The sequence below is a fragment of the Cherax quadricarinatus genome, chromosome 43, assembly GCF_038502225.1.
Source record: "Cherax quadricarinatus isolate ZL_2023a chromosome 43, ASM3850222v1, whole genome shotgun sequence".
NCBI lineage: Eukaryota > Metazoa > Arthropoda > Malacostraca > Decapoda > Parastacidae > Cherax > Cherax quadricarinatus.
The window spans coordinates 3670936-3686932 of NC_091334.1; the positions used below are offsets into that span (position 1 = coordinate 3670936).

General features: G+C 43.3%; 1 protein-coding gene across 1 annotated transcript in view; it reads right to left on the reverse strand.

Annotated features, from left to right (window-relative positions):
• Positions 1–15997, reverse strand: part of LOC128694353 (uncharacterized) — a 276301-nt gene that overhangs the window by 179045 nt on the left and 81259 nt on the right. The window contains exon 2 of the mRNA XM_070093513.1: positions 9012–9220. Coding sequence (XP_069949614.1) covers positions 9012–9220 — 209 coding nt within the window. The remainder of the gene's footprint in view (positions 1–9011; positions 9221–15997) is intronic.

The following is a 15997-nucleotide window of genomic DNA, read 5'->3' on the forward strand; positions in this document are numbered from 1 at the left end:
TAAGTGGAAAATGGCAAATGTAATACCTATTTACAAGGCAGGCTTCGAACTATAGACCAATAAACCTTACCTCCATAGTGGGAAAATTTATGGAATCAATAATTGCCGAAGCAATTTGTAGCCATCTTGATAGGCACAGATTGATTGATGAATCTCAACACGGTTTTACAAAGGGGCGTTCCTGTCTTACGAATTTACTGACTTTCTTCACTAAGGTATTTGAGGAGGTAGATCATGGTAATGAATATGATATTGTGTATATGGACTTCAGTAAGGCTTTCGATAGAGTTTCACATCGGAGGCTATTGAGGAAACTTAAGGCACACGGAACAGGAGAAATTTTTTCCTGGGTTGAGGCATGGTTGACGAATAGGCAGCAGAGAATTTACATAAATGGGGAGAAATCAGAATGGGGGCACGTCACAAGCGGTGTTCCACAGGGGTCAGTGTTGGGCCCCTTGTTGTTCACAATCTACATAAATGACATAGATGAGGGAATAAATAGCGACATCAGCAAATTTGCTGATGACACCAAAATAGGCCGTCCAATTCATTCTAATGAGGACATTAGAGGACTCCATGATGATTTGAATAGACTGATGCAGCGGTTGGAGAAGTGGCAGATGCAGTTTAATATAGACAAATGCAAAGTTCTAAATGTTGGACATGAAAATAACCATGCTCCTCTCAGCTTATATAACCTTGAGAGCGCAATCCCAGCCTGTGCTGTCTTAGCAGTAATGTGAGGTTTTAGAGTCAGTGTGTTGTCGAGGGTAACACCAAGAACAACTGTGGAGAGGGAGCGTGGATGGGGGTACGGGAGGTGCTTGTTTTGAGCTCGACAGGAGTCGGGACATCACGCCTTCTATGAAAGTAAGTGATCTTTGACTTATTTGGGTTGGCTGAAACACAGGCAAGGAGGCTGGCGCTTATATACAAATCGTCAGGTGGAAAGGGATGGGTAGCAGATGTACGCTACCCGTCCCTTTCCACCCGACGATTTGTATATAAGTGCCAGCCTTCTTGCCTGTGCTCCAGAATCCACACGACTATGGTGATATTCACACCAACTCCAAGGCTGAGGGACTGATTACCTCATCTTTTGTATATAGTTCTACTGTCTTCAATTTATGTCCTAGAATCTGTATTGGATGACTAAACGTCTACAATAAAGATACCCAGATGTTGCATGTACAAAACTTAAATTGCTGCATAAATGTAGGTATTAAAACTAAAAGAATACACATACGTGCTGAGTCTGGTAGAATTTTCGGAAGGACTTGAAAAATTAATTTTAGGGATTATTTACCGTTTCCCATATTTAGATAGGGACCGAGGGAGACTACTTTGGGAGGAAACTCTTAAGGCCATAAGGCACGACAATGTAGTAATTTTAGGGAACTTTAATTGCAGTCAAATAGATTGGAATTCATTGACTGGGAATCTTGAGTCAAACGACTTCCTGGAAGTAGTTCAATATTATTTTTGAAGCAGTTTGTGGCAGAACCAACGAGGGGAAATGACCTGCTTGATTTGGTTCTGGCTAACAAGGATACCCTTGTTAATCGAGAGATTACAGAGGAACTTGGCGCAAGCGACCACAAATCAATTACCTTTAGTATCGATTGGAAGTATGACAGTAGGGATAATTCACTAACAGTCTCAGATTTTCGCTTAGCAGATTACAATGGACTTAGACAACATCTATCATCTGTGGACTGGGGTAACGAAGAGAACTGTCACTATGACAGTTTTCTAAACACTATACACGCTGCCCAGAGAACATTTATTCCATTTAGAGAAATGAGACTGAACAGAAAATATCCGAAATAGATGAGCAAACATCTGATAGGACAGAAGAAAGGAATTTAAAGGCGCATCAAAAGAGGTGAGGACCATCTCCTGGATCAGTTTACTCACATTAAGAGGGAGCTTAAAAAGGGATAAGAAAAGGTAAACGGGACTATAAAAATAAAGTGGCGAATGATTCGAAAACCAACCCAAAATTCTTCTTCCAGGCATTTAGAACACAGGTTGGAGAAAAACAGGTGCTCTTAAAACTAACTCAGGGCAGCTTAATGACACGGAGAATGAAATGTGTATAATTTTCAATAAATATTTCTACTCAGTTTTTGTAAAGGAAAACTAACGATATTCCAGTAAATAATTTTTATAGTTGGCCTGAAGAAAATAAATGGTGTAATATCACAGTCACTGGGGATATGGTAATAAATCACGTAGACCGATTGACGCAAAATAAATCCCTGGGCCACGCTGAACTTTTTCAAGGGTTTTTAAGGAGTGCAAAATGAGACTTTGTGAACCATTAACCAATCTTTTTTATATATATCTTCACACAGGTGTAGTGTCTGCTATGTGGAAGATAGCCAATGTAATTTGTATTTTTAAAGCAGGGGACAAGTCGTTATCATCAAATTACTGCCCAATAAATCTGACCTCAATGGTCTGGAACAATATGAAGATGAATAACTGATTTGATTTGCTTTGATTAATTCGTCATGAACTGCGTCCTGACAAGGGTCTTAATCCTCAGATGACCCGTCTGAGGATCTCGAAGAAAATGTCGATGTAACTCAACGGTTCTGTGGTCGGTTCTGTGTCAGCATAATATTTTATGTTCAATAAAGGGCTGAGGCCATCAGGCCCCCATCATTGTCTTTGGGTCCTGTGTTGGATGGTCGAGTAAATTTGCTAATAAACACATAGACTCTGTTTGGTCCATCATGCAAATGTTCACGAAGGTCTTCACAATAGTTCTAAATGTCTCTTTGTTTTCTTGATGGCTGAGGGATAATACGGTATGTCCTGCAATGTTTTCTTGGGCTACAGTGCTCCTCACTGGTGACTGTTGTGATTCTGTTGGTTGTAGTCTGTTACTGTAGTATGGGGTCTACTGTTGTCGGGTAGGAGTTTGAGCAGAAGATCCGCAAGCTGGCTTAGGAGGGGTGCGACCCCGTCGCTGTTTCCTTGGCTTCCTTCGTTGCTGTGGCTGGGGAAGTGGCGTTGGATTCCGTGTTACTGTAGCTGCCTCCAGACGACGCTGCTGCTCAATGGTGAGGGCTCTACTTAATGTTGGAGGCTTTAACTGTGTTTTTTCCCATGCTGCCTTGACACGCCGGAGCCTCTCTAGGTAGTGCAGGTTCCAGTCATGATGTTTCTTGTCGTAGTTCGGACATCGAAGTTCCGTAGCTTCACCTCTCTTCAGTTTACTCAAACAGTCCTTGGTCGGGTGAGACCCTCTGCTCCCTCCCACCATCCACCCCATCATACACCTTTTCCAAATGTAGAAATGCCACAAAAACCTCTTTACCCTTGTCTAAATACTGTTCACCTATATGTTTCACTGTAAACACCTGGTCCACACACCCTCTACCTTTCCTAAAGCCTCCTTGTTCATCTGCTATCCTATTCTCCGTCTTACTCTTAATTCTTTCAATAATAACTCTACCATACACTTTACCAGGTATACTCAACAGACTTATCCCCCTATAATTTTTACTCTCTCTTTTGTCCCCTTTGCCTTTATACAAAGGAACTATGCACGCTGTTTGCCAGTCCCTAGGTACCTTACCCTCTTCCATACATTTATTAAATAATTGCACCAACCACTCCAGAACTATATCCCCACCTGCTTTTAACATTTCTATCTTTATCCCATCACTCCCAGCTGCCTTACCCCCTTTCCTAGTATATCTCCTTGAACTGTAACTGCTTTTCACACAGTTGATTTACTTAACTATTTTAACTTCTGTGGTTTAAATAATAAGATAATACAAGGATCATAATGGAAATAAGTCACTTTCTCTAGCTTTTTTTTTTTTTTGGGGGGGGGGGGGTTATCCTAGGTAATCTACATACATGCTGCTATGTATGATAATTTATGTAACTGTATTTATGTGTACCTGTACCTGAATAACCTTACTAAGGTCAAGCAAATTATTGCCTCTGGTAGGCACTGCTACACAATGTTTCAGAAGACAGTCCTGGACTACTTCCATCAATCACTGGACTCCAGATTACTAGTCAGGGAAGTCCAGCCAATTTGATTAAAATTAAAATCTCACTATTACTACGTTATCGTATCTAGAAACTCGAACAATTTCGTTGCTTTATATACCTGGAGGTCGGTATATTAGACCTAAATTTTTTCTTGACTTCCTCGAAGTTCTACCCAAACAGATTCTGTGATCAGTCCATCTATTTTTATACCCGTTTTTATGCTGCAATTTATATTTTCTCGTACATATAATGCTACTATCCCTTCCCATTGTATCTGTTTACATGGAACAACTTAAACCTTAGGAAAAAACGACGGTACTGGCGAGGATTGAACTCGCGGTGAGAGTCGTAAAACCCTTAAATACGGCATTCAGCAATCACGTCTCGATTCTTTAAATTATACAATGTTTCAGTTATGGCAATAACATCAAAGTTCCCAGCACATGTACCAAACATAATTCATTAAATTTATTCCTGACACTTCGACTATTAGTATAAAAAACTTTTATATGTTCTTTCTGCACCTATTTCCTATTCAGTTTTGTTTTTGCACAGTTTCTGTTTTCATCATTACCCAGTGTTACTTGATGACTGTTATTCTTAAGATTCGTGATATCAAAGCCTAAATCAATATTTCCACACTCATTATTTTTTCATATTAAACCCAAACCTCTAATTAATCAGAGTTTAAAGCCTAAGAGCACTCTCAACTGAACTAGCGAGAATACCTACACCTGCCCTGGATAACTGAACCCCATCCCTGGCATACATGTCATTTCTGCCATAGAAGTTGTCCCAGTTGTCAATGAATGGTACTGCATTATCCTTACAGTGCTTATCCAGCCAACAATAAATACCAATTGCTCTGGACAGTCATTCATTTCCGTCACCCATTCTTGGCAAAATCCCACACATAACAGGTCTTCCTACCTTCTTGCTTATTATGTATATTAATGTAATATCCCTTATATCTAAATTCCACTTCTACGCTTGCCTACATCATTGCCTCCAGCACTGAGGCAGACAATAGGATTGATCCCATTACCATACATGATGTTGTCAAGCTGGCTGACAATATCATCCATTCGAGCCCCAGTCCATTCGAGTCCTATCCAGGGCAAAGAGTTAATGAAACTGAGTTCACTCTGATACGAATGAGAGGGGTTGGATCTGAGTGGGACTCGCACATGAGTTAATAGGATTATCAAAGCTTATTTCTTGTGTGGCACTGAAAATGGGTTGGGCAAATATTTTTGTTAGTGGGTTTGGGTTTGAGAAGGACTTGGGTAGTATGGGCCAGTGGGCCTGCTGCAGTGTTCCTCCTTTCTTATGTTAACTTGAAGTCACGTGATATAACCTACTAAGATGAGTAGTCGGTTAAGTTCTGTAAGGAGGTGCAAGAGCGCTTGTGTCTGCACAAGCTATGGCAACATCATCCAGAAATGAAGAGGAAGGTAGACAGAAATATAAACACAAATGCAGTACGTGATCCTTTACTGACTAGATTTCGTCCACACACTGGGCTTTATCAAGTCACAAACAAATCTACCAGGACAAACAGGTACGGGTAGAGGATGGTTTGACAGGATGGTCCCTGGCCGGGTCTTGATGCAATGACCCACCAGTGGCTTCCTTTAGGGGAAGTGTCATCAGGTTTTTATCTAGGCGGTGGGTGGATCTGAGACGGACCTGACCTCCCCAACATTCTCTATCTGACTCTTTACCCTATATATACTCATGTATTCTTTGTTCAGGGCCATTTTCCCGACCACAGCGACGAAGGAAACCGAGGAAGCATCAGAGACGGGGTTGTACCCTTGCTCAGCCAGTTAGAAACACTAACCCAAGAGAGCAGACCAGGACACCACATATTACCTCTGAGCCAACAAATGATGTCGACGGTCATGTGCTTCACCGATGTTAAAAGCCACCTTATAGACTCAGAAGAAAACAAAGACATATTCAGAACTATTGTGAAAACCTTCGTGACAGAGAAAACTGAGTCCATACATTTATTTCCAAATTTACCTGACCGCTAACATAGGGCCCAGAGACAATGATGGGGGTGCCTGATGGTCTCAGTCCCTTGTAGTACATAAAATGATTTGCAGTGGAACAGAAAGCAACTACAACCAGATTCTGATCGCGACCGCAGAACAGCTGAATTCGATCGACATCCTAGAGATCCTCAGATAAGTCAGAACACAGTTCCCGACGAATCAATCAATCAATTTGTCCAGGTCATTGAGTCAAAAGACAGGCACACGGAAGTACACGGCTTCTTTCAGAAGGAAGAGGTCACAATGTCCCAAGGACTTAGCCGAGGACTCAGATTTGGAAATGTGAGGCGCAATTCTGGCGAAGAAGCTGCGAGACCATTCACTGGACTCCGTTGGCTCTTGAGACAGCGAAGGAAGCGAAATTAGCCGGGCCACTGAGATAGGGATGGATCTAGAAATGCTCATTCCAGTTCTAGATATATTGGATGAAGAAGGTTGGCAGGTAGTAGGAGCCCCGAAGTCCCAGAGAAGGCACAATGTTTCCTTGCCTCAGATAAGGCAAGCAAAGTATTATGAAGACAGGTAAAGAAAGGCCTGTGAGACCTGGTGGTAATGGGGAAATGGAGCAAACAAAACTCAACAGATGGTAAGTACAGGTTATAAACACTATATACAATATGTACAGATAGCAGAAGCCAGAGAGTGTGCACTATACTCAACCAGCAGCTAGGCAAGTTTGCCAGTGCTTACCGTAAGTAAACCACGTTGCTTCAGCTTTGGCGGGTTTGCCTGTGATTGGCCAATGAACCAAGGTACTGATTTAATGATGGGTATCCTATCGATCGTTAAACCCTTAGCACCTGCTTCGCTGGTTGGGAGGCAGCCTATATGGGAGTGTGACATGTGCCGAATAAATTGTAACATACTCTTTGCATGCCACACCAAGCCATCTATTTGCAGGCAACAAATTCAGGTTGATAAGCAAAGAACACCACGACACTCCGTAATCTGCTAAAATTCACCTCAAGAATATTGCCTAGAGATATTAATGTCCCTAAATCTGAAATGGGGGTTTATTCTCACTACCGAAACACAGGGTCCTGTGAGGTATTGCAGAAGGTGAATGACCTGGAATTACCACTTGTTCTAACTGAACTAAAATCCGCAGAGAGGGTAACAAAAGGCATACTAATGCGCTATCCACTAAACATGCCTCTAGATGCACTCCACAGTAACAAAAACATCCCTAAAGTTGACGGTCCTCCAACATGGAGGACCTTTCCCAGCTCAATTGGATCTCGGTTGCTGGAGAAATTACCAGGTTAGGACATACAACCCAGAACCTTTGAGGTGCTTCAGGTGCCACAGGTATAACCACCTCAGCGCCTGATGTCAGTTTAAAGAAGAATGCGGCATCCACAGCAGGTCTCACCCGACCAAGGACTGTTTGAAAAAACTTAAAAGAGATGAAGTCACTGGACCTCGATGTCCAAACTACGACAAGAAACATCATGCATTACCTGGAGAGGCTCCGGCGTGTCAAGGCAGCATGGAAAATCACAGTTGTCCAGCCTCCAACATTAAGTAGAGCCCTCACCACTGAGCAGCAGCCTCGTCCAGAGGAGGCTACAGTAACACGGAATCCAGCGCCACTTCCCCAGCCACAGCGACAAAGGAAACCAAGGAAACAGCGACGGGGTCGCGACCTTGCTCAGCCAGCTTCCGATACTCTTCTTCAAACTCCCACCCGACAACGGCAGCCAATGAGCCCCATGTTGCGTCAACTCCAGCATCACAGCAGTTACCAGTGAGGAGCATTGCAGCCCAGGAGAGCACAGCAGGACATACCGTATTACCGATGAGCCATGCGCCAGTAGGTGTTCCTTCTTTCTTATGTTCTTATATCATATGCGACCTGACAGATCCAGAAGAAAACAAAGAGGCATTCAGAACTACTGTGAAGACCTTCTTGAACATTTGCATGACGAACAAAACAGAGTCTATGTGTTCATTTGGAAATTTACCCGAGCATCGAACACAGGACCCAGAGACAATGATGGGGTCCTGATGGTCTTAACCAGTTGTTATACATAAAATGTTTTGGCTTGGAACGCACAGGAAGGGGAAGGGGGGCAGCAAGACCCTGTGATCACCGCCACAGTACAGCCGAATTAGATGATATCTCCTTCGAGATCCTTAGGATTAAGACCCGTGTCAGGGCACAGTTCCTAACGAATCAATCAACCAATACGTCAAAGTAGGTCTGCTTGTGACTTGATAAAAGCCCACCGTGGGCGAAACGTTGTCAATAAAGAATTACATACTGCATTTGCGTTTATTTTTTCTATGGTATCAGTATTTTGTACCGTTTATATCCATCCAGGAAGCTAAACCATTACAAACTAATACAGAGTTGTGCTAGGAACGAACCCTAGTGGAAGACCTGTCTGAACAAAAACTAGAGAGAATGTCTTATTGTTTCGGACACTACATCATTTTAGCATCGAGTTAAACTAGTGAGTTTGATGCTCATTTGTGTTGAAACGATAATTATGACATTAAATGGGGAAGCGCTAAATTCATAGGGGTCACACTAATGAGAAATGGGGTGCACCCATGTTTGATCGGAGAAAGGGACGGGTAGCTTCAATTCCTTGGATCACGGGGCTCAGGTCTGTTGAGTTTTACAAGGATGATTAGTGAAGACCACAGAACACCAAAGAACATCGGAAAACACAGAACACCAGAGAACACATAACACCAGAAAACAGAACGCCAAATAACATACAGCAGAATAGAAGAGAACACACACAACACCAGAAATCACAGAACGCCAGAGAACACAGAATGCCAGAGAGAACAAAGAACGCCAGAGAATACACAGAAAACACACAGAACGCCAAAGAATACACAGAACACACAGAATGCCAGAGAGCACATAGAACGCCAGAGAACACACATAACGCCAGAGAACACACATATAACACTCACAGTAACAGAGAACTTGTGGCTAGGCTTGATGTTGATGGGTCTGTTCCGCTCAGTGGGAACATAACGGTAGAACTCGGTACCATTGTGGTACCACTTGAGGGAGTAGAGTCTGGTTGACCTCAGGTCATAGGAACAGGTCAGATTAGCTTGACCTCCAGCGAAGGCGAACCGAGGAACGTCCACCCCCCGGAGTATGTAGCCGGCGGCTCCTAAGGAAGAAAATGGAATTAGGTTACATGACAGACGAATAGCAAGTTCCTAATTATCCCGAGATTGGTTGCTAGTGGGACCCCAGTCTTATTTAGGTGAATTGTTATACTGGTCTGGAAGTGGTAGTTCCGCTGGCGTGATGTGGCACCTGGAGAGAGGGAGGTTACCTACCTAGGGGTATCTATCGTTGACCAGGTGCAAGTAAACATTGACAGTAGGTAAAAATTGATCACAGATGAGTTGTCACGAGGAAGTTAGGAAGTAATTTTTCAGTCTTAAAGCAGTAGATAACTAGAAAGTTTCAAACTTAGTTCTGACAGGGCTCAACAAGCCAGAAACCAGGAGAGTTGATCTATGTTCAAGAAGCCGGAAACCAGGACTCGAACATCGTGCAAACAAATCGGTGGGTAGATTGCATTTTCTTAGGCTGCAAGAAGGCTTTCGACGCAGTTCCGCAGAAGAGATTAGTGCAAAATCTAGAGGAGCAGGCAGGATAAGAGAATACTTGACAGGAAAGAAACAGCGAGTAATGGTACGTGACAAGGAGTCAGAGTGGGCGCCTGTGACAAGCGGAGTTCCACAAGGGTCAGTCCTAGGGCTGGTGCTGTTTCTGGTATATGTGAATAACATGAAGGAAGGAAGGGATAGATTCAGAGGTGTCATTGTTTGCAGACGATGTGATGATAATGCGGAGAATTCAAGTGAATGAGGATCAGGTGGGACAACAAAGGGATTTGGACAGGCTGCAAGCCTGGTCCGACAACTGGCTATTGGAGTTTAACCCCACCAAATACAAAGTCTTGAAGATTGGAGAAGGTAAAAGAAGACCCCAGACAGAGTATAGGTTAGGGGGGCCAATGACTACAACCCTCACTCATCGAAAAGGATCATAGAGTGAGTACAATACCGAGCACATCTCCTGAGGCGCACATGAGCTAAATAACTGCTGCAGCATATGGGTGCCAGGCAAACCTAAGAACAGCTTTCCGACATCTCAGTAAGAAATCGTTCAATACTCTGTACACCGTGTACGTCAGGCCTTCATTGGAGTACGCAGCACCAGTTTAGAACCCACAACTGGTCAAGTAAGTCAAGAAATTAGAGAAAGTGCAAAGGTTTGTAGCAAGACTAGTCCCGGAGCTAAGGGGAATGTCCTACGAGGAGAGGTTAAGGGAAACCAACCTAACGACACTGGAGAACAGGAGAGATAGGGGGGATATAAAAACATATAAAATGCTGAGAAATCGACAAGGTGGAGAGGGACAGGATGTTCCAGAGATGGGACACAGCAACAAGGGGTCACAATTGGAAATTGAAAACTCAGATGAGTCACATGGATGTTAGGAAGTATTTCTTCAATCACAGAGTTGTCTGGAAGTGGAATAGTCTGGAAAGGGAGGTGATGGAGGCAGGATCCATACATAGCTTTAAGGAGAGGTATGATAAAACTCATGGAGCAGGGAGGGAGGGACCTAGTAGCGATCAGTGAAGAGGCGGGGCCAGGAGCTATGAATCGACCCTTGCAATCACAATTAGGTGAGTACACACATAGACACACACACGCACGCACACAAACACACGCACACACACACACACACACACACACACACACACACACACACACACACACACACACACACACACACACAAACACACACACAGGAACCAGGAGCCAGGAACGAGTATGCAGAGCCAGGAACGAGTATGCACAGGTAAGGAGGGAGGCCCAACGACAGTATGAAAATAACATAGCATCGAAAGTCAAGACTGACCCGAAACTGTTGTATAGCCACATCAGGAGGAAGACAACAGTCAAAGACCAGGTGATCAGACTGAGGACAGAAGGTGGAGAACTCACAAGAAATGATCAGGAGGTATGTGAGGAGCTAAACAGGAGATTTAAGGAAGTTTTTACAGTAGAGACAGGAAGGGCTCTGGGAAGACAGCACAGAAGGGAACATCAAGAGGGAATATACCAATAAGTGTTGGATGACATACGAACCGAGGAGGAGGTGCATAAGCTGCTAAGTGACCTTGATACCTCAAAGGCGATGGGACCGGACAACATCTCCCCGTGGGTCTTTAGAGAAGGAGCAGAGATGTTGTGCATGCCCCTAACCACAATCTTCAACACATCCCTTGAAACTGGGCAACTACCTGAGAAATGGAAGACAGCAAATGTAGTCCCCATATTTAAGAAAGGAAACAGAAACGAGGCACTAAACTACAGACCTGTGTCTCTGACTTGTATAGTATGCAAAGTCATGGAGAATATTATCAGGAGGAGAGTGGTGGAACACCTGGAACGGAACAAGATTATAAATGAAAACCAGCATGGGTTCATGGAAGGCAAATCCTGTGTCACAAATCGTCTGGAGTTTTATGACAAGACACGAGAGAGAGGGGTGGGTTGATTGCATTTTCCTGGACTGCAGGAAGGCCTTTGACACAGTTCCTCACAAGAGATTAGTGCAGAAGCTGGAGGATCAGGCGCACATAACAGGGAGGGTGTTACAAAAAACGCGATTCTAAAAGCTTAGAGATCTCCAGTGAATACTAGAAAGGACTGCCCTTCCAGCATCCAGCCTGTTACTGGGTTTTCGTAACAAGTAGTCAGTATCCTTGTCCAATTATCCATTAGAAATCAATATTATTCAGTAGTGTTTCAGGATTACAACTGGTAGGCTACTAACTAGAGAAATTAAAATTTAATAAATTTATTAAGTCTAGAGGTATATTATCAAATTAAATTAAATTAATCACAGCAATCAAAATAAAATCAATCTCTCGAGTTCAATATTATTGTGCTGAAAGCACATATCACATTTATAATTCTTAAGTACCGTCTGGTACATTAACATTTAATAAGATATTACAAATATGTACAAGTAAGTTTGTGTATGCGTGTAAGTGCTCTAAGTAGTTCACTATGTCTCACGACTCGACTAGACTTAAACAAGTGACTGACAAAGTCCTCACATAAACTAACTTCTTGACCGACTGGCAACCAGAACAGTCTGCTTGAACAAAGAAAAGAATGCTAAGCCCAATAGCCATATAACAAGCGACTGTGACACAATCAGGATCAAGGAGATAATATAACGACACTAAGTAGGGACCATCAGCAGATCCTCCACAAAAGTTACAAAACTCCCATACTACTGAATCTAAGTTCAGCATAGGAAAAACCCTGACTGTGACAATACACAGAAACCAGTACAAAATTAGGTCAGAAGCTATAGCTAAGGGCCTGAGATGTTTAGAGTGTTTAAGCGACACACAACCTCAGTACAACGTCGAAAATCACTAAGTCTATACAATGTTCTGTGAACAGAGTTCTACAGAACTAACAAGAATAATGAGACAGACAATCTGTCCAACCACCAAGCGAGTCTAGAGCAGACTGAATACTTCACGAGAGGTGAGGACACCCCCCCCTCGATCACGTGATAGCCCCGTGGACAGCACAGCTCAGAAGCCGGCAGTATAACGAGCGACAAGCGATAATTACAGTAGTTTGACAATCAAGACTTGAACTGAGCACATATTATGTACATCCTAACAACATAAGCTAAATAAGAATATAAAGCAATATATTTACGATTTAGCTATTATCGCAAATATAAGCAATATAAAATTATATGAAAAAATAATATACATTATATATATACATAATAATCATTGTAACCCATTCAGGGGTTGCAACAGAGGGCACTGCAATGGATCAGGGAATACCTGACAGGGAGGCAACAACGAATCATGGTGCGTGAAGAGGTATCACAGTGAGCGCCTGTGACGAGCGGGGTCCCACAGGGGTCAGTTCTAGGACCAGTGCTATTTTTGATATATGCGAACGACATGATGGAAGGAATAGACTCCGAAGTGTCCCTATTCGCAGATGATGTGAAGCTGATGAGAAGAATTAAATCGGATGAGGATGAGGCAGGACTGCAAAGAGACCTGGACAGGCTGGAAACGTGGTCCAGAAACTGGCTTCTCGAATTCAACCCTGCCAAATGCAAAGTCATGAAGATCGGGGAGGGGCAAAGAAGACCGCAGACAGAGTATTGGCTAGGTGGACAAAGACTACAGACCTCAATCAGGGAGAAAGATCTTGGGGTGACCATAACACCGAGCACGTCACGGGAGGCACACATCAACCAAATAACTGCTGCAGCATATGGGCGCCTGGCAAACCTGAGAATAGCGTTCCGATACCTTAATAAGGAATCGTTCAAGACACTGTACACTGTGTATGTTAGGCCCATACTGGAGTATGCAGCACCAGTTTGGAACCCACACCTGGTCAAGCACGTCAAGAAGGCTAGTCTCAGAGCTCAGGGGAATGTCGTACGAAGAAAGGTTGAGGGAAATCGGACTGACGACACTGGAGGACAGAAGGGTCAGGGGAGACATGATAACGACATACAAGATACTGCGGGGAATAGACAAGGTGGACAGAGACAGGATGTTCCAGAGAGGGGACACAGAAACAAGGGGTCACAATTAGAAGCTGAAGACTCAGACGAGTCACACGGATGTTAGGAAGTATTTCTTCAGTCATAGAGTCGTCAGGAAGTGGAATAGCCTAGCAAGTGAAGTAGTGGAGGCAGGAACCATACATAGTTTTAAGAAGAGATATGACAAAGCTCAGGAAGCAGAGAGGGAGAGGACCCAGTAGCGATCAGTGAAGAGGCGGGGCCAGGAGCTGAGTCTCGACCCCTGCAACCACAATTAGATGTGTACAATTTGGTGAGTACACACACACACCAAAAAAGCTGTGACTCGATCCCTGCAACCACAAGTAGGTGAGTACAAGTAGGTGAGTACAAGTAGGTGAGTACAAGTAGGTGAGTACAAGTAGGTGAGTACACACACACACACCTCTCAAATATTCCATTGAAGCTCGATTAATGTTTGGTTTTGCTGAACGTGTTTCTGAAAGACTTTTATTTAACCTTTTGTTTGTGTGTGTGTGTGTGTGTGTGTGTGTGTGTGTGTGTGTGTGTGTGTGTGTGTGTGTGTGTGTGTGTGTGTGTGTGTGTGTGTGTGTGTGTGTGTGTATGTGTGTGTGTGTGTGTGTGTGTGTGTCTGATGAAGGCAGAAGAGGCGTTCACAACCTTGACAAACACTCTCTAGGCTTGCTGAATGAATGCATTGTTTGTGTCTGAAGGATCAGCTGATATTTGTGTCTGAAGGATCAGCTGATATTTGTGTCTGAAGGATCAGCTGATATTTATGTCTGAAGGATCAGCTGATATTTATGTCTGAAGGATCAGCAAATGTCTATGTCTGAAGGATCAGCAAATGTTTATGTCTGAAGGATCAGCAAATGTTTATGTCTGAAGGATCAGCAAATGTTTATGTCTGAAGGATCAGCAAATGTTTATGTCTGAAGGATCAGCAAATGTTTATGTCTGAAGGATCAGCAAATGTTTATGTCTGAAGGATCAGCAAATGTTTATGTCTGAAGGATCAGCAAATGTTTATGCCTGAAGGATCAACTGATGCTTATGATCGATGGATCAGCTAATGTTTATGTCTGAAACATTAATTGTGATGTAAATGTATTGTCTGTCTGAGTTAAGGGGAAAAATGATACAATATTCGGAGGTGTGATGAGCTTCTAGGCAGAAAATCATCGCATTGACAAAGTGAAGATTTAAAAAACACGTGCAACACATGACTTTATCATTGCGAAACAAGGACATAATGTGATATAGAACTCGACAAATAAAGATACCCAGATGTTGCACATGGTTCTGATTTTTCATGTCGGTTTTTTGTACCATTAATGTACAATAGTCGAGTTGTTGCTTATAAGGGTATCCTTAAGACGGGGTGAGGTGATTCACGGTGGGACGACCCTTTCTCGAATGTCAACTTCCCAGCGGCCCGGTCTGTGACCAGGTTTTTGCGGTGATCAGGGCCTGATCAACCAGGCTGTTACTGCTGGCCTCACGTAAACTGACGTACGAACCACAGCCCGGCTGGTCAGGTACTGACTTTAGGTGTCTGTCCAATCACTGGTGAATTTATTTCAGTGTATATATACTTTGAGAGGTTACCTTAATCCAAATTATAGTGATTATTCTTGTCTGGTGGTGAAGGTGTTACGTGCAGCCTTAATAATCCTAGTATAGTCGATAGGCTTTAAACCTTATTAATCAACCAACCAATCCTTCTAACAATTTACAAACAAATCTAAAATAAGAAGGATCGTATCGTGAGGTTCCTGGTTCACGACAAGGAAGAACTACTGCAGGTTTCCACTCCACGGGTCGAACCTCTCCCTGCTACTGGGTGTTTGTTTGACGAGGTGTACAAGGAACACAAGCGTAGCAGGGATGTACATTACCAGGCTTGGCTGCTGTACTGAGGCTTATAACATCGATGTGCGTTCAACACATGTGAGAGCATCTCTTGAATGGTTTCAAAGCGAGGGATACAAAGTAGCGTGGGACACACACACACACACACACACTCTCTCTCTCTCTCTCTCTCTCTCTCTCTCTTTCTCTCTCTCTCTCTCTCTCAGGTCTGAACAGTTGAATTATTATTATAATCAAAAAGAAGCGCTAAGCCACAAGGACTATACAGCGCTGCAGGGCAGGAAGGAAGCGAGGGCATCAGGTGGCAAAAGGGAGATGGATGAGCAACAGGTTACGGATAACAGCGGGGCAGTGGATGGTGAAAGGGTAAAGGGCAGCAAGAGACTGAACCAGAAAGGGCTGAGGGGAGTGTGAAAAGTATCATCAGAGTTTGTGGAGTAAATC